General features: G+C 35.1%; 1 protein-coding gene across 5 annotated transcripts in view; it reads right to left on the minus strand.

Annotated features, from left to right (window-relative positions):
- Nucleotides 1-20,441, minus strand: part of LOC306810017 (uncharacterized protein) — a 110,060-nt gene that overhangs the window by 14,631 nt on the left and 74,988 nt on the right. For 3 of the 5 annotated variants that reach the window (XR_013776353.1, XR_013776354.1, XR_013776355.1), the window contains one exon: nucleotides 3,406-3,475. Coding sequence is in view for 1 of the 5 variants with exons in the window: in XM_079322044.1 (XP_079178170.1) it covers nucleotides 3,368-3,460 (93 nt within the window). In the remaining 4 variants the exon portion in view is untranslated. Of the gene's footprint in view, nucleotides 1-3,367; nucleotides 3,476-20,441 lie in introns of all 5 variants that reach the window. The other 2 variants (XR_013776356.1, XM_079322044.1) reach the window with 1 other exon arrangement.

The raw sequence follows: 20,441 nt of genomic DNA on the forward strand, positions 1-20,441 counted from the left end.
ATCATGTGTAGCAACACTCTACAAAAGTGTTGGCAGGAAGTGCAAACATTACTGAATCATTTACATAAAAGTTAGTAGTCTGTTTTATAACAACATAGTCTAATTAGTTTTGTAAATCATTCTTCATTAACTAGGAGGAACTGTACAAAATTCCAAACTATTAAGTAATGTTACTGTAAGACGCTACCTAGAATAAATGTGAACAATATTAGGAGTTTTGGTATTGTTCTTTGAGAGTCAAGAGAAAATATGTGCAGGTACAAATGGCATGCATGAACACACACATTTGAAATCAGACCATTTTCATCACCCTTTTTTGTAAGGCTATGAGATTTACTTTGGATACAAGCCTTGTTGACACAAGGCTTGACATATTTTACCCCCAGCACACTACAGGGGAAGCTGTAAAATAGCTAAAATTCAGTAACTGATAAGATTTCATTAAACATGGATGATTTTAAACCTCAGTAAACTTCCCAGGTTTGGAGAATCATTTCAGAAGGAAGAGGGAAAGAAAGAGTTAATAAAAATCAAAGCAAACTAACAGAATTAAAGAAGCAATACAACCTCTTCCTACACTTCCCTGCTGGCTTATAGTGCATCAGGGGGCTGCTCATTCTGTAATTCACATCAGGTGCCCATGAAAAGTGATGCAATTTCCAGTGATATGTAGAAGTCCTGAGGGGTGACTTCAGCTATATCAGCTATATACTTAAAATTGAATCCATGTATTGAATTAATTATTCACCACCATGCACTGGAAATTATTTTGGTTCTGAAAAAACAGTGTCTTTTACATTGTTCAAAGGGCGAAAGGGGTTCTTGCAGTTTTGGTTTTGTTTTTTTTTTTTAAACTTGTTTCTGGCTTATCTATAGCTTTGTATGAGATACAAGCCAATTCCAATTAATTATCTAGTTCTCTAGTAATGCCTTTAATCTCCTGTCATATTAGGAGATCAGATGACCCTTCCACTGATGCATTAATTATTATTGTGGAGAGAAGTTATATAGCATATAGACTATATACAATGCCTGATATTTTACCTAAAGAAAACAATAATGTTGTTAATACTGATGAGTATGTATATTCATTTACTATCAATGATGTTTTTCAAATGGAACTGGAGAGTTTGGATGAATTTCATTCAGTTCATGAAAGGGGCAAATCTCGCATAATGAAATAATTTTATTTCACAATTCATACAGCATACATCCCTGTCTCTGGATATGCATAGGATAAATTATGAGGACATTTAAGATATAAAGACAAAGAATATTTAGAAATAATTTCTACTCTGTAATGTTTACAGCCTGCTATCTAGTGTTTTGCAAATTTGGATTTTTAATGAATAAAAGCATTTCATGTGGACAACATAATAGTTTAAATTACTAGCCTGTTAATAATAAAGATTAAGCATATATGTATACTCTTACTTACAGAAAACCAATTTTTCTCAGGATTTACAAGGAAAAAAAGCCCATAGATAGAAACATTTTTTTTTTCTTTCTATATGGAAAACAAACTGTATCAGTCACCTCCAGTCTTTGAATTTTTATATGCATGGTGCAGACAAGAAAAAAAACCAACTATTTGTTTACTCCCTAACCTCATTTTATTAACTGGAATAGTTCATAGTAGACATGTATTTTTGATTAAATTTATCACTGCAATGAAAGAAAAGTTATAAAAGAACCAATTATTTACCTCATTATATTTTTGCAGTTAAATGATAAGCACTGTTTATTGATTATTATATTTGCAATTGTTTGACTCTATTACAAAATGCTTTGAAAACAGAGAAACAAGATAAATTACTTATATAGAAACATACGCTCATTTTTAAATAAAAAAACTTGCTGTCACTCAAAAAAAAAAAAAAAAAAAAGAAAAGAAAAGACCTGTAAAAACCATGAACATATGCCTGAGTACAAGAGCAGGTAGACTTCTGCTGTTAAATATCAATCTCCTTATATCATCTACTTTGATAAAATGTGCTCAAGGCCATGTTTTCAGTTTAATTAATGAAGAAACAACCACTGGGAATTGTTATTGTACATTATCTTATATAGTCAGTCATCACTCTTCTTAATTGCTCTAAATAATTTTGGAGAGGTTTTCCCTAGTTCCTTCTTTATTTTTCCTGGTTTCAAAATTGATATAAAGCAAAGAATAAAAAAAAAAAAAAAAGAAAAAGAAAAAAGTCCCCAGCTTGAAATGTGGTAAGTCCACTAGGAGCAGATTCAGCCTAAGAGTCTTCATAGAATTTTCTTAAGAAATTTCCAGCATCCTTACATGGTTCAAAAATAATTTTCTACTTTCTTAATCTGATACCAATAATGCCACTCTTGTTTTAATTTAATGTCATTTTACATAATAACACTTTACTATGTGAATGTATAATAAAATGCAGACTTGGAAAACAGTTATGTATAATCAGATGTAGAATTATGAAATCAGAAAACAATCAATTAGAACATTTCTTCATACTGCTGAGAAAGGATTCAGCTTAAGATTCCTAAAATTCAGTATAAAAATGTAGGTCTCCAAGACTCAGCAGATGTTACCTAGCTAACTTTGATTTACTCTTGTATTTGGATGTCTATACAGCTTTCAATTCTATAACTGAGCTGCCTAAACACTGGCACATGCAACCAACTTGGAAAATTTAAATAATTTTATTATTTCCAGTCTTCAACTCCTTACACCAAAGAGTTAGCTCACCTCACTCCCAGTTTTGTGTGAATTTGTATCCCAGACCTGTGTGAATGTTTCAGATACCTTTAGCACACCAGAAAATACTGTTACAATTAAGGGCTGATTCTCGTCTCCCAGCTTCCCTGACTGATTGGACCATCTCACCATTGATGTCTGTGGGAACGTTAAAATGTATCTCAGACATAGATCTCTAAATTTTGGCATTTGAGTAAAGTTTTGAGGACCTAAAAGCTGTTGCAATGACCTTGCATACATCTCATCACTCCTGGGAATTTGCTGGCCTGGGCTCAGGTCCAGCTGGGAAAGAGCACAGATCACAGCTTTGGGGAAAATTATTCTGAAGAAGGGGGACTTGGTAGGGTCTGCCTCCCTTTCCTCCCAAAAGGAGCTGTACTGCTGGGACTGAGTTCTAGCCTCAGCAGTGTCATACCAGGCCCTTACCTACAGGGTAATGCCCTCAGCCTTGCCCTGTCCCTAGAGAAATGTCCAGTGTGCAGGTCTGATCCTCTCCCAGTTTTCCCCAGCTGGGTCAGTGAAACAGGTCCTGGCTGCCAGTCCCTGCCTTAGGGAACCTCTGATGGCCCCAGGCAGCCACATGCTGCACCTTCACAGACTTAGTCTCTAAGTCAGCCACACACATCTATCCATTACCTGGAAAATGGGTAAAAACAGGCTACTAAATTTCTTACTTCTTGCTTCTTGTTCTGTTAGAGGTGTTAAAAAATTATTCCAGAAAAATCCCATACTGGCAGAGAACACCTAGGCCAAAATAATTTTGAAGTTAGTAGTTTAAAAAAAAAAACAATTGAAGATATTTGGAAAGAGCAACTGTAAGAATTGTGGTTTTAGAAGGAAAACTGCAGAGTTGGGAAGATATCTATAGAAAGAAATCTTCATGGAGTTCTTATAGTTTCATTTCCACTGATAAGGAGTAGGTAATAAAACCTTAAGCCTTTATCTACACACTGGTATGAATTTATGATGTAAATGTACAACCCATTGCAGATAAGCAAAACAAAACAAGGCTGGTGTGGGAGTTGTTTTCCTGAGGAATTTCCGGTAAGGGGAAAGGTATGTGGAGCTTCTCTCTGTTTGCAACATTCAAAGTCATGGTAAAATAACAGACTGTAAATAGAAATAGAAACTTCTGCAGATGAGAAAAGCAGTTGAGAGGATTGCTGAAGTTCAGAATGTGTGAATGGAATATTCTGCAGATGGAGCTAGTGGGCACTTCTCATAACTGAAAAACTCTCTTGATCAACCATCTTAATACAATAAGAATAATAAATATGTCTTCTCAGTATGAGGGAAGAACATGACCCAACATCTGATATTCAAACTGATATGCAAAAAGCAGTCATAAGGATGTGTAAGGTTAAGTGTCTAAAGTTAATTTTTAGGAAAATCAACATTCTTATCTGTCAGAAAGCAATACTTTCAGAAATGTGCTGCCTGTCTACTATATTCAGACTCCTGAATATTAATACTATGAACTGAGGAGACTTTTCCAGCTTTCTGACTCTAATATAGTGACAGCTGCATAGTATCTCTTAGTATCCACAAGAGATTAAATTTTAGTTATCTATAAAATCCTCACATATAAGATTAAAGGCATGAATTTCTCATCCCAGAGGCAAAAGTTCACTTATGGATGACCTCTCAAACATGTCTATTTGTTATGCAGACATTTAGGTATTGGACTTTCAACCATCTTTATACTTGTAAGTATATAGGCAAACACAATAAAAGACAAGTGCATTGAGACAATTAAACAAAAATAAGTAGGGTTCAAATTTAAGGAGAGAATAGGGTATTATAGCTAGGAAGAAACAATCATCTACACAAAACCAAACAAATCTGATAGGAAAAGTAGGAGGAAGCATATGCTTGAAGGGCTTAATCAAAGTAAATGCTTTGATAGGTAGGGGAAGGAGGATTTTGGCTTGCTTTGCTTTTAGCTCATATCTCAAGTCAGGTTCAGTCTTGGAAATTTGAGATCTTCTCTATGCTAGACTCTAAAAACTATTAAGGAGAGAAGTGCAGAAGATAAAGACAGGCAAATCTAGGAAACACAATTGTTCTAGGCTCCATAATCCATGGAAGAGCAATTTGAAAGACAAGAACACAAATATTCAAGAGACATCTGCGAAGAGGAAGTGAGGGTTGCTGAAAATACTTGAATTGGACAAGAATTAATGAGCTAGAGGGAGACTGATCATTTTTGTACAGTGTTTTCAGAAGTTTAAGTTTTTGTTCTAGCATTCATTTGAATAGTATACTTCACTGTAGGTTTGCAGGTGAAATTTCTAACTTCAGATCTTTTACAGATTTTAGATTTTGTTGGGTTTTTTTTTAATTCTCAGAGGCAATCCCTGGAAAAGGTATATTCTCTTGGGGTGTTTGTTTTTTTTTTTATTATTTAATGCTGCATAAATTTAAAACATATTTTTCTTGATTTAATAATCAACTCTTTGTCTCACTGAGACAAATTCATGTGTTTAATTTTAGTTTTTATAATCTGCCACATATAAAATATTGACCTCAAAGCAACATAGTCATTACTCTGGTACATACTGGATACATACTGCTTCAGTAGTGTGATTGGTTATTGTAATTAGAGCTAAATTGTTCCACATCAAAATATATAACTGTTCTAATATTCTTGTCTAAGCTCAAAGTACAAAACTATTCTTATGAACAAAAAATCCTGTATTTGTCATTTCACCCATTTTCTTTCTTTGAGACTGGTTAACAAATGCTTTTCTCAGGGTGAAGGGGGTGTGTGCTGGAGTAATTTCTTAAAACAACAGACTTATGATGAAATGGATTGCATCACACTGATTTGCATTATCTGAAGGTCTGACTTATTTCCTTCCCTTTATTTCTTTTTCTTTCCCCAAATATTTTGTGACACTCTATCACTGGGATGTCCGAATTATGTGAAAAGAAACTGTTACTGAGGGAAAATAAATATAGGAAAGGAAAATCCCAGTGAAGACGTAGAGATGGATCAAGCATTTCTGCTGCTGTTCATGATTTGCAAAACCCTTTTGTCTCTAATACCTCTCTGTTTTCAGTTTGCCCTTCAAGTAAAATCTCTACCTCAATTTTTTTTCCAGGTAAAATAGAATTAAGTCTGAATTTCCATGGAGGTAAAGTGAAAAATAAAATTCACTGAGGGATGCCAAATGGCAATGCAGATAAAAATATTCTGTAAAGAAAAGAAAACATTTATGAAGTAAAAAATATATTGGATATATTGTCAAAGTGGACTCAAAATTGTCAGTTTTCCTTATGAAAGTGGAAGCTATATTTCAGTTACCTTCGAATGCTTGCTCTTAAAAAAGAAAAAAGGGACGTGAAAATTCCAGAACACTTTCCCGTCTGGATACACCATTATGAGCAAAAACACATTGTAAGAGAGAGTCTTTTCAGCATCAGACTGTTCACAGTTGTGTTGAATAACAAATAAATAGCAACACAAGGGAATTAGCACGAGAGTAGAAATAGAATGAAAAGAAATTAGTCTCTAGATAATAAAGAAAAGAGGAAAGAACAAATGTACTTCAAGATTACAGATTTCCTGGCATATCTACTAAGGAAAATATGTGATTAAATTAATGTCCCATCTCAAAGCCTATTTTCTTCTCAATAGAGAAAATATTCCAAAACAAATCTACATGTGAATTTTTTAAAGTTGCAAAAGTCAACACAGAGAATCTACTAAGTTAACTTTTACAGATTGAATTTTAACAGCTGTTTCAATATATAGGACGCTGAGTTGCATTGACCCTGACTTTCTCAATTAGACAGAGGAGACAAAATATAGCAAAAGGCTTATGGCTCAGAATAAGGGCAGGCAGTGGCTCTGTTTTGGAGCCAGCTGGCCTTTACTCCATCAGATACAGAAGACACTTCTGGCAGCTTCCCACAGGGGTCACCCCTGTAGCCTGCTACCATTAAGAACAACTCCAAAATACTTGCATGCACTCCAAAGATTTTCCCTTACTGGGAAGAGTCACAGCTCTTTCCAATACACTGATAAAATCCTTTGGAAATCTTTGCTGGAGTTTACAAGCTGTAGTCTTATGTTACTATCACCAAAGTTATTACTCTCTGTAACCAGACCAAATTTAAAGAAGCTTTTTAAGCAGTTTCCCGTCAATTTGTTTTCAAATGTTCTAAATTGTATTGAAATGTGCTAGTTTACTAGATAGATTACTCATCAGGAGAAATATCCTGTAACTAGTACCTAATATGATAAGTAGATTCTCTACAGTAGTAAATACACAATTTCTTCTTTAAGGCAATCAAAATTCATTTGAAAGATCCCACAGAGAATCTCTAATCAATTTGGACTTCACAAACAAAAAAAACTATCTTTGTCTCTAAAATTAAGTAAACTATGTAGTTTATAACTATCCAACATATTGTTTACTCATCCAAAGAAATGGATACACCTGTAATGAAAAGTGAACGTGATCAGCAGGCTATCCAAGCAACTTGACTTGCTTTCCTATATGCCTTAATTTCTGTTAACTTGGTCTTTGATCCCAAAGAAGGAATTTCCTAGATAGGCATTTTTGTGTTTTATTGTAAGATACTGGAAGGAATGCTGGCTTGAAACATTTCAGGAGCCAGTGTGTAGGAGAAAGGGGCAAATCCTGCTCTGGTGAGAAAATGCCCTGCTAGACACACCCTATCCCTTTGGGTCTGTATTCCAGCCCCCTGGCAGCCACAATTCCTGGCACACTGGAGGCAACACTGCACAACTTCCCCTGGAGCTGTTATCCTAGGTAAGTATCCACCAGACCAGAAATCCCACTTGGGAAGGGCTTAGGAAAAACTAAGTGTATTTAAGGCAGAGTACAAAGTAAGCACGTCTTGACCCCGTTTCTCATATTTTATATGAGCTAGAACCCCAATGGAGGAGTGGTATCTGTGTTTGTTCTTTTCTCTCCTCTCTCTCTTTCTCTTTTTTCATCTAATTCCTTCTTCTCAAATTTAGACTATTTTAATATCAGATAGGTTGGAATTTGATAAGCTAAACAGACTTAGAATTTGCTAGGTCAATGTTTTGTGGAATGCTTTCTGTTGATTGAATATTGTTTTAAACTTTTCCATAGTTCCCTGATTTTCTGAAGTTTACCAGTAAAATTTTTGTTATTTTGACCTCTTGAGAAATATCTTGTTGATATTTTTTCTGCTATATTCAGTGCTTTTGACTTTGGGTACATAAAAAAAACCCTAAACCCTTTTAAGAGACTCAGTGAGTGAGATCTGGGGCATTGCACTCATGTCACTCAAAGTATCTGTTTTAGGAGCCATTAAAAGACCAATTGAATAATTAGAGGCTTTCTTTTTAGTTAGTATTTTTCTTCATGTAAGATGATATGCAGAGTATGCTATGAACTTTATAACTCTCACAGATTCTTGTTCTTTCCTAAGAAATATTGGTCCTGAGTGAAAATTGAATCACCCATCTCACAACCATATCAGTATACTTATGAAGACACCTATTCCAAATATCATACACGCTATCAGGTTTTTAATTAGTTATTTTCCTTGACCATGACCATTTGCTTTAACTGTGAAGTTTCAACACATTTCAAAACATGCCTTGGTTGCATTAATCTAGCCTCTAAGTTTTCATTTTGGCTCACAGGTTAGGAAAATTTTGGAATTTCTGCACAAAATGTACTGAGAAATAAGGAAGCTATTTAGCTATTTTGTATTAATTTCTTCAATTAATTGTTAAAATATATATAAATATAAATCTAAAATCACGGAAGGTCACATTTTTAGGGCAAGGCTGTTTACAAACATATGCCATACTTGTAAAACTTTCTAGATACTTGACTGCCACTCCTTTCAATATATTTAATTTCACTATAATCGACTTGCAGAAGGAATTCATATAGTCTGAAGCTTAGTGTAGAATGAAAGTAATAATCAAATCTTCTGTGATTATTGATGAGTAATGGCATCTGCTGAAGGGAAAAAATGCAAAAACAAGCACTTTAGCTCATATAGTCTGTTCCAGATGATCTGGTAAACACAGTAATTCCTTGCCTGGTAGGAAATTATAATTACTGATTTAAAATAAGTAATTTAGGTAACTTAGTAATAATTTAATCTGACATAGAACTAAAAAAAAAAGTAAAAATGAGGAGAATGAAATATTTATGTGAGAGGTACAATTTCATCATTTAAGTTTAATGTGCAAATCTATGATATAACACTGCATATATTCTGAATCTCTACACAAACAAAATCTCTTGATTATATGGTACTGAATATTGTTGTGTTGTACTAAATCCTGTTCTTTTATTCCTGTGTTTTCTTCAGTCTTATGTATTCTTTGCCTCTGTGTTAATATTCATTTTACAATGAATTCCGTACGGACATTATGGAATAAAACAGCAAATTTAGCCACTTTATAAAAAGTGATTTTAAAAAAGACAGATTTCTCCCCCAAAAGGATAAAAACCTGATGGTATTTTATGGTAGGGTACTATAAAGTTTTGAAGCAATTTCAGAGGAAATAAAATTATTTTGAAGGGATAATAAAACTTTTTAAGCACTGTTTGTGTACTTCATGATTTGTTATATCCTGTCAGCTAAAAAGAACATTCACACTAATTAAATCTCCTGTGTCCAAAACCATCAGTGTTTGGTATTACTGAAATATCACATTGGATGTAATAGACTCTGCAAATCAATCTAATATCTTTGTGCATATTGCACGGAGCTTTTCCTTACATGCATATTGTGCAGTCATGTAGGCTTGTGTATTATAATCAAGATAAATTTATTTTATCCTTTTACACTGTCGTGACTAAACCAAAGAAAGGAATCTGGTCCCAGATGCACATTTAAGAATCTCTATCTAAAAGGAATCTAATTGCACTTGTGCATAGACACACAAATTTCCAAGAGTATTTCTAAATAAGACTGGAAATTGAAAGCTAAGCAACTGACTACTGAGAATAAAAAGGAGATTGAAACTTTCATATATTTATCTTGCAATTTTATGCACCAGAAAATCTAAGGGTATTAGATGACAAGTGTTGCTCTGAAACCAGAACATATTTCCTCTGTAAAAGGTTTAACTTAAGCCATATGGGTTTGTTTTGCTTTAGTTTATTGGGTTTGTGTCTTTTTTTAAAGATCCCGTAGGACAGTAAATGTTCCTAGAACATTATTTGGGAAAGGAAAAAGAGATCGATCTGAAAAATTATCAAAGTCTAGCATGATGTAACTCCTTAGGGCATGTCTATGTTAATTTAAAGATACTCCCTTCTCCCCCCACTCCCCATCCAAAAAATTAAATAACAGCGAATGATTCATACATTACAAAAAGCCTCATGCTGAATGAGACTGAGCAACTTTTTTTACTCACAGTGTTTAATAATGTCAGTCTTGGGTTTTAGTTTCTATAGGACCTTGCTTGTTTTAAATCACCCTAACTTGCAATCTAAGTTTAACCTTTAAATCATCTAACTTTATCAGATGAACCCTATTAATGTTGCCAGCAACAGGCAAATTCCAGAACTGCTACCCAAAAGCAGCACGGAAAATTTTGTTTCTCCTTGATGAATGACCCTTCATCTTCATCAAGAAAGGACAGCTAATAAGGCAGTCTGTTAGACACACAGTACCTCCATAACCTTATATACCTTGTCTTGCTGAATGTAACCCATATTCATCAAGAAAAACAAATTGCTGCTATTTGGAGATCTATGTGTTTCTAGCTGTAACCAAACTCCAAACCAAATTGAAGATGACAGTGTAGTGTGCCAGCAGCATTACAGTAGAACTACAAGATATTCCAGGCTTTTCTCTGAAGCCCTTGCTGACCTTGAGAATGAAAACTGCTGTTGTGCAAAAGGACTTTGCACAATATGGGTGAGAACTAGATCCAAATTGATTGATCTGTAATATATTTCCACCTGGTTAAAAGATCACTAAGTCAGGAAAGAGAGCTTCTTAAGTTTTATTAACTTGCTTGAGAACGAGCTATTGCTGCAATAATAGAGAGGGAGATACTGGCAGATAACTATGCATCCTGTTTGCTGTGCTATTGTTTCACAGCTGGAAGTTTTGGCTTAATAAAGGAGGGGAAAGAGGCAGGACTGCAATTCATTACAGAGAATAATAGGAAGTATGTTACATGCATAAACTTACAAAGAAAGGGAGGCAGTTTCATCTTAAGCCTGCATTTGCTAGGATTTATTTATTTATTTATTTATTTATTCATCTTTTCATTAATTGTGGGGAAACACTGATAAGTAGTCTTCATGAATTTTTGTTCTCTCTTAAGCTATCTCAATGATATTTTTCTTTTCTTTCTTCTTCTTAGCAATCAAATGAAAAACATGGACTACTGGGTTCTAGTCCAAAAGTGGAAATAAAAGATGTTTCAAAAGTAATATTTCATTAAAACTCTTATATTGAATAACTGTGCCTTAATGATAATTTAGGGAAAAAAACCCCAAAAAATCATAACGCTCTTTTGCAATCAGTTATTTTTCCATACATATGAAGAAAGCCACACAAAAAGGTGCCACTCAGTTACTTTGGTCACCAGATGAGGAATGAAGATCTAAATCTTGGGTCCTTAGGAGGACAGACAGAAAGAGGAGTAGAAATGCACGGATGAATGCCTTGGGACTGATGCTGGACTTTTCCAGAGTTAATGGGTCAGGATTATAGAGCAGACCAATGATGGAAGTGTTGTGGTGGGTGTCTACTGTAGATTGCCTCACCAGGAAGAAGTGAATGAGGTCTTCAGGAAACTGGAAGAGTCATCAAACTTGTAGCTGTTTATGGGAAACTCGAAAGAAGTTTCAGCACAGAAAAATAAAGATGGCAAACACTTAAACAGGTTGGGCATACACAACTTCATGGAACCTGATGGGACAGAAAAAGAGGCAAAACACATAAATTCTACTTAAATGTAAAAAAAATATTTTTATTCTTTTGATGGGGAAGTCATGGAAAAGGCTGCTCAGAGACATGGAACATTTATCCTTGGAGATAATCAGAAGCAGATACCAAACAACCTGTACTAGTTAATCTTGGTCTGAACATGTACACTGGAATAGGAGATCTCCAATGATTCTGAGAAAGCTAACACACCTGTAATAGGTAGGAGGCTAAGCAAAAGTTCTGTGGAAAAAAAAAAATTTAATAAGCCCTATGTTTCAGCTCAGAATACTTTCAAGAAAAGGAATCCACTCTCTTCCCTGTGGGTTTTAGAAGGCATACTCATTGGAATGCTAGAGAAAATGACAGAGTTTTAAGACTGTAAAATACCAGTGCAAACTGTGATCCAGTCTGCTGAACTTAGAAATCTGCTATGCCAAAATTTTGATGAGAGAGAACAAGCTTCATAAAATTCCCAGTGGAATATATGAAGGGTCAGATGTCCTTGAAGGTCTGTAAAGCAAATGTTATTTGTATACTGAAAGTTTTTCTGTATTTGGAAGAGGCATGGAACAGCGTTTTCCTGATGAAATAAAAATGTCAGCCAGGGAATACACTGATTTGAATGTTCATTTATAAGTCAAAATTCAACTTTAACCATGGGCAGATAATTTCAGTTTGCCAGAGCTCTCTTTAAAAACTCTGATTTATGAAGTTGCATCTACTTTGTTTCATTTTCCCTTGCAAAGAAAGTTAATCTTCTAGATTTACCCCTAAAACTACAAATTTTGGGAAACAAGAACAGCTTTAAAATTTATCTAGTTATTTTTCATAATCACCATGTTTTTTTTCAAAATTATACAACAGAAATTTCTTCTCTTTGACTTCACAATCATTTGTCAAAAGAATGAGACAGAAAAGGTGTCCAGTGTCCTAGAAATGGCTTTGTGTGTTCATAATTTTTCTGTCTTTGAAGAATAGGTTCTTGTAGAATTAATTTTACTTTAAATTTCATAACTCTTTTTTTTTTTACTTGCCATCAAAATAGTTTTTAAATCAATAACTAGGAAGCATTTGACATCACAGACACTTTAAAAATATTAAAGCATTCAGTATAACTATACAATCTGACAAAGTGCAATTTCTGCATAGGGTGTGTATATATATTGTGCAAGTCATAATCTTAGAGTACACATATTCAGGAGGAAGAACAGAGGTTAAGAAACAACAGGAGAAAATCCTAAACAGAAAAACAGTGATCATGAAATACAGAAGCATATAGAGGATGTTCAGAGGAAAGATATACTAAGTGCCACGGTCAAGGTGAAAAGCAATTCCAGAGGAGCAGGAATGCCCTTGGTTTAAGAAAAAGACCTGTTGACCAGTGGAGTTTCAATTTCCTTGTCAATTCAAGCAAGGATATCCAGTCTGCAATCACTAAAGCAGCATTTGTACACTTCAAGTTGCAATAAGACTATTTCTTTACTGTTCAATGAACAACGGGATCAGTGGCAAAAGGAGAAATCATCTTAGGAAATGGACTCAGTGTAATGAAATGCTAGGAGATCGTGAACATTTAAGGTCTGCTGATCTCATAAAGTTTAAAATACTCTGGAGACTATGGTGCATATAAAAAGATGGTGCTTGCTAAGTATACTGGACTCCATAAAGCAGTCTAAAGAAAATGCAGCTTTACTCTTAAATGGTTAAATTAGAATCCATTACTATCAATCGAATGTAGACAATTTTATTACCTAAGAAATAGTTGAAAGAGATTGTAGTCAGTGTTTGCAATAAAAATCTATTCTGGCTGGAATGCTGAATGAATACAAATTTCAAGAGACCTGAATAGAAGACCAGACAGAGATGTTAAAATATATAAATTTTTGTGGTTTAATGTTTTTTTCCCCCATGAGCACATTTGGTGGAAAGTATTCCACATGTGCTGAAAACAGGATATTTGGTTCTAAACATTCTTAATATATTTTTTATTACTTCCTTGAAAGAAGAACCTTTTGAAACTGTTAGATTATGTGATTAAAGGTTCAGGAAAAACCAACAACATACAAGGATCACAGAAGCAAAATAGCAATATTCTCAGCCTCATGGTCTGGGAAGAAAACTTTTCTCCATGAGTCAGCAGTAATGGCTCCTCAGATGGCTTTGCAGACTGGGTGGCATTGCTGCCTAGTGTTACAGAGTTAATACTGGGCTGCAAGGGAGCAGCATTTTTGAATTGCACTAAGCATGGTATGGAATGTTAGGGCAAGAACCAAGGAAGGGAAAGGGAGTGAACAAGATGATTTGGAATGAAATAGACATAGGAAAATAGAGGAATAATACAATATGGGGGATCAGCCATCCTGACAGGTGCTGACAGATGTTCAGTGTGCTTGTAAAGGTGTGCCTTGCACCTGATCCCTGCATTGGGCCACTGTACCCTGTTTCCTCATTAGACTCTATTTTCTGACTGCTCTGCAGAGCTGGTGAAATCTGGTGGATTTATTTGAGAAACCTGTTTGCACACTTGTCAGTGTGTATGAACATATCTGTGTATGAGTTTACAGAAAAGTAGGGTGAACAAAGACCAGATGCAGGGTAGACAGTGTTCTGGGGCTAGTTGATGGCCTTTGCCAGGATCAGGCAGAGAGACAAAGATGATGAAGACATTGGTGTCATTCCTGAAGGACATTCATGTTTGTGTGAGTGCCATGTCTTCTGTCTGTGTTGATCCTCGTGGCCAGGTGTGTGAATATGTATATATGCATTCTATATGGTGTGACTCTTGGGGGTGTCCTGTGCAGGGTCAGGGATTGGACTTTGATGACCCTTGTGGGTCCCTTCCAATTCAAGATATTCTACAATTCTGTGGTTTCATGAATCTGTGTTTGTGTTTGCATCTGTGCCTATTGGGATGGTGAGCTCACCTTCACTTCTGGCTGGACCTAGGAAGTGGGAGCTGCAGCTGCACCTCCATCAAGCTACTGAGCTCAGCAACTCCTCACTGAAACAAAACCCAAAATATAACTATTGCAAACACCAGGATATTGTAGTGTTTTTTACGGTAAAATTAAAACTCATGTTCAGGAATATCTGTATCAGAATAGATATCTGGTTGTGCAGAAAGTGGGGGCTTTGTATTTCAAAACAATATTTCCACAAAATATAAATCATAAGTGGCAAAATATATGGTCAAAAGAAAAACAATTCTATGTCTCTAAAGCATATGTAGTGTCAAGAAATTCATATTTCAGCCAATCTATTTGAGTATTTTTCAGAACCTATATTTTTATCTACACAAGCTTAAGGATGACTTCTATAGATTTACTAATTATTTCAAAGTCTAGTTACTACTAGACTACTTTTTCCTAGGTCTGGTATAGAAGCATAATCATATAATTCTTACATTCAAAATTCAGCTTCTATAAATGTTTATTTCAATGCAATCTGCGCAATTTACTGAAGCCAGTGAAAATAAAATGAGACCGTAGTTTTGCCAAATTTTCAAGTACATTTCTGACTGTGGCAGGACAGGGAAAGGAAAAAAACATCCAAAGATCCACTAGTTTTGGTTGCATTTGTAAGGCCAGATTTTGTTGTTATTCCAGAATACCAACCATATTTCATGTAGAAATCCACGTGTTGAGTAATGGAGTATTTTTTGGAGGCAGGCAGGGAGGAGTGTGGTTTGTTCATTTTTTAAAAAAGATACTGTTTAAAACTGTCTTGTTTAAAGAATATCCTCTGAACAGAGAAGACCTCGTATATTATATATTTTGTATTTCCCTTGAATTTACCTTTTCCATTAGTGAAATTGAATTAAAATGTGTTGATGTTATTTGTAATACCATAATAACAAAAAAAAAAAAAAAAAAAAGGAAATGCAAAAGTAAAGGTATGGCTTTTAAGAATGTCAGGATTAGTTATAAACTCCCACTCTGGCATGACCTCCTAAGTTACACGGAACTTGAAAAAGACATAGCTTCATCTCAAACTAAGCTGTTTATGAAATATGTTTTTTTGGATTCTAAATTAAATTTTAATTTTTCATTCCTTAGACATCCTCCTTTTAAGTTCTCTATAGTTTTCAATTCAATTTTTCATATCCTTTAGATATTCTTCCCTTTCTTTTTCTTTCTTCTTTGGTTGTTGCACTTCCCTCTATCATGCCTCTTCAGCCTTTCATGATCCTGGTCTTTGTACCTCAAGAATTTGAGTTTGTCTTGCCCTCCTCACTCTGTCTTATAATTTATTCAGTTATTTCCTTGCTGCAAATGCATAAATTGAGGAATCCTCCCAGTGTTCTCCTGTTCAAATGAGGGCTTCCATCATCTATCCATTATTACCTGTAACACATACTGAACCTCACTGCAGAGTAACAACTCAGGAACTATCTTAGATATTTTACAGCAATGATATAACTGCATGATTTAAGCAGCAAACTCTTAAAGATAGTAAATTTGGTTTCAAAGAAAAAAATTTTTGCAAGTAGATGTACTAGAAAAGGAAATTTTCATCTCAATTTAACTAACAGCTTAAAAAACAATTTGTGTCATAGAATAGAAAATATTAGCACATAATTTGAGGAGTTTGGAAATGCAGTAATGAAAGCATGTTCAATGTAGCTTGATTAGAAGGACTTCATGTTTGCTGTTTTTTTAGATGCAATTTTTACTTAATGATAAATTAATGATATCTAAACTGGCAGTGTAAGAATTTCAATAAGAAATTTTTGAAATTAAAGCAGCATCAGATTGGTATAGTTCCTTTGCACTTTCTCAGTACTAAAGTGTTACAGATACAATCATTCTTCACCTGTGTATCTGTGGAAATTTAGGCAGTAGTGACAGCTCCATGGTTTCTACAGCTGATTAATAAACATCTGTGTGTCTTTTTTCTGCTGTTCTAAGTCTAAAATATAGGGTATTTATCATAAAAGTCATTAAAATGTTGTTATATAAACAAATTGTCTATTTTGAAGCACAGCATGCCATCTAGTGGACTTACCTTGCAAACAGCACAGCAGATAGAACTGATGAAAAAAACCTCATCATCACTTCTAAGCTGAGCTGCAGTGTCCCACTATCCATTTGTCTTTTGATTAATGAGCACCTGACATATTTGTGAATCTGTGCTTCCAACCAAACTTAGCCAAATATTCAAGAAGGCATTTGAGTAATTTGTTCAAATCAATGGAAATGTAGCAGAACTATTTTGAAAGCTGTGCATAAAATTTTACGGATTCTCTAATAAAAGATAACTTTCAACAGCAGAAGCCCAAGAACTTAATTAATTAGTTACTGAGTCACTGTAGAGTAACTCATTCTTCACAAACCAATTTTGTAGCTTAAGGGTTTTTGTTTTCTTCATACTGGTACATATAAGAAAATACATCATGGATGGAGTCTGTATTGGTTTGGGCAATCTGTGCCAGTAATTGATCACTCTCCGAGTGAAAAGACACTTTATTTGTTCACCTGATATCTCTTGTGATTTGGACTGTGCTCACAATCTTTTGTCCTGCCATTGGGAACCACTGAGAAGAGCCTCATTCTCCCTTCATTTTTTTCCTCCCGGAAGAATATACTATACATACTACTATATATTGAGAAAATACTATTATATATTGAGAAAAGCCCCCTGAGCCTTTTTCTCTGTAGGTAAAATAGTCACAGGCCTTTCAGCTTCTCCTTACAGGAGGGCTTTGTCATCTCTGTGGCCCTTCATTGATGGTTTCCATTGGAGCCATACCTCTCCTTACTGGGAACCCAGACCTGGACACAGGACTCCAGGTGTGCCCCTACCAGTGCTGAGCAGCCCCTCAGGGTGAGCACCATCTCCCTTGACCTGCTGGCAGTCCTTTGCTGCATCCTGCCCTGGATACCACTGGCCCTCTTTGCAGTAAGGGTACAATGCTGTTTTATCTTACACCTGGTTTCCAGTAGGGCTCCCTTGCCCTTTTCTGCAAAAATCTGATTTCCAGCTGAGTGGCCCAAGTATATATACTGCCACTTCCATTTCAAAAAGTGAAATATGTCGGACTTTCTAGCATGTATTCTGGTGCTATCATGTATTCTGATACATATAAAAATGAATTATTAATTTATCTGTGCTTTTTCTTGCCACAAATCTACACCAGACATGGGTTTCATCACTCTCTGAATGCACATATCATTGTGTATGCGATTTAATAAAATAACAAAATAAATCTGAAGAGAATATCTTTTAACCAAGTGGGCATTTTCTGATATTTCTTGTGACAGCTAAGTCACAACTTTCTCCTCTAGCAGCTAATAGTATTTCATCTTCAGAAAGCTTTTTCTTGAAGTGAGTACATCAGCCATCCTCACACAGCTGATTTAACACATAAGCATTAATGTATATAGGTATGATGCATACAGCTTTCTGTCTAACCAGTGCCTAAAAGGAAGGGAGAAGGAGAGAGGGCTGCATTCAAAATTTCTTGCCCTTGCTCCCAAAAGACACACTAGAGCAGGGCTGAATTATCTTTTGCTACTTCAGTCTGATTTAAGAGGATTGAAGCGAATTGTGAAATTGCACCCCAAAGCAAGCTGGCTGGTGAGCAGTTCCTCTCAGACGTTTCCTCTGATCTCTCCCACTGCATTGTGAATCCAACAATCTCATTTCCCATGTCTTTTATGCGCTCAGTGAAGAAGGAAAGTTTTTTTGAGGTTGCAAGACCTCATCTTGGTTCCCAGATACTGCTAAGATTCAAGATTATCCAAAAGTTATGAAAAATATTCAAATGAGTTATGGAGACATTCCCTACCCCCCATTTTTTACACTGGTGTTCATACACTAATAACTGGATCACTTCAAACTCCTGAATATAATGAAATTCACCTGTATGACGTAACCATTTTTCAAAGAAAAACTATTTTCAACTATTCAATATTGAGAACTCTTGAAGGACAGATGGATTTCCAAAGCAGAAGAGGAAGAACAGACAGAGAGACAGAAGGAGGTAAGAAGCTTCCTGATCATGTAGTTCAATCTGAGTTCCCAGAAGTGCACTGGAAAAAAAGTCATCAGCAGATCTATTGATCTATAGTCCTTGGAAAACTCAGATATATGTTAAGAACAAATCACTTTGGAGCAGTGCAATTTGGAAAAGCAAAAAACAGGTTTTAAGGAGTATAACTCTCTAACTTTAACATTGGTTCATATGACCTTACAATAGCAGTTGGCACAAGGCAAAAAAAGTGATAGAGCAGGAGTCAAGCTTGCTAGAAAACTGCAACACAGACTAAATCAGAGGTCAACCATCATAATGACAGACAGTTTTGATCAGGGTTCTTCAGTGTGTCTTTGACAGTTTCTAATCTGAGCATAAATCAGTTGTCAAAGAGCAGCAGAAAAGAGGACAAATGCTGACATGTATAAACAGGAGTGTTGTTTGTAAGACTGAAAGGAAAAAAAAAGAGTTCTGATTTGCTCATAAACCAGAGAGCATGTAACAAAAAGATGCAGAAGCACAGGAAACATGACTGACAAAGAATGTCTGTAGGTATGGGCACTGTTTAGTCTGTAGAAGACTAAGATCATAGTCTTTGTATGAATAAGGGTTATTGTTGCAAAGAAGAAGGCAATAATTTATTCTTGGTGTCCACGGGGGAAAAAAAAACCAAAAAACCAAACACATTTCCTTTACAAGAGGCTCTTAAGGACAGGTTTGACAAATATTTGGTAAGAATAGTTTGGACAGAATTAATTTGAAAATAAAGGAATCAGTTATATGACTCTCAAGGTTAATTCTGGTTATAATTTCTGCGACTGTAAATGACAGACATATTGACCAAACTATGAGGAGTATTTCCTGTGCCCAGGACTAAAACACCCAGAGGTCTCTGGTAAAAATAAAACTCTTTTCCGTTCCTGCTTGATCTGTTGGAAATTTCGGAAGAAATCAAGAGTGTTTCTTTTAGTAGTTTGTTGTTTATTTTTTTCCCAAGAGGACATACTGAGGGGAAAAAAAAAAAAAAGGAAGTTTCTTAATTGTGCAATGACTGTACTCTTTATACTTTACTTGAAGTTTAAAACATTTACTTGAAGTTAAGGACATATAATATTTTTATAGATATTGCATAAATATTTTTGACTCTTAGACTCTCAGTATAAGCTATGAACAAATAATAGTTTTAATGAACTTTTGAAATAATTGTTTTGCAGTAATGTAACTGTCTCTTTTTGTGCATGACTAGCATATGAAAAAGACTTTCATAAAATGTTAAAGAAACTGTGATTGTTTGCACCACCCAAATGAAGGAATCCTATGGGGAATTATTTTGTTTCTGCTGTCCTATCATTTCACTCTTCTATAGGACTAGGAGAAAAGTTTTAGCTTCATTCAAACAAGCAGGACTTAGCAAGTCTATGCAAACCTTGTCAAATGCTGAATGACCTAAGGGTAGCTGTTTATCTCTTTTTTTTCCTAATGTCTCTCAAAGGACAAACTCATCAAACAGAGGAGTCTTCCAGCATCTCTGAAGGTCATTAAATTGAATTAATTTGCACAGGAGTGAGGAACAAATTCTAGAGAGAAATCTCCTTAGAAGATCCAAAAATTTTCTTTTTGCTTGCATCTCTCTGATGGCCTATTGATTCCCTGGTTCATACATTGGCTGCTAATGCATATTTTTATTTTCTAGCTCTCTACCAGGAAACCTTTGTAACTGGGAAAATCTTTCAAGTGCAAATACAATTTTAGCTGATAAAATTAACTGAAAGTTAGAAACAAAGCAAAGTGCCACAAGCAATCACAGTTGAGCATGTAAGC

The sequence above is a fragment of the Erithacus rubecula genome (assembly GCF_903797595.1).
Source record: "Erithacus rubecula genome assembly, chromosome: 1".
Classification (NCBI taxonomy): Eukaryota; Metazoa; Chordata; class Aves; order Passeriformes; family Muscicapidae; genus Erithacus; species Erithacus rubecula.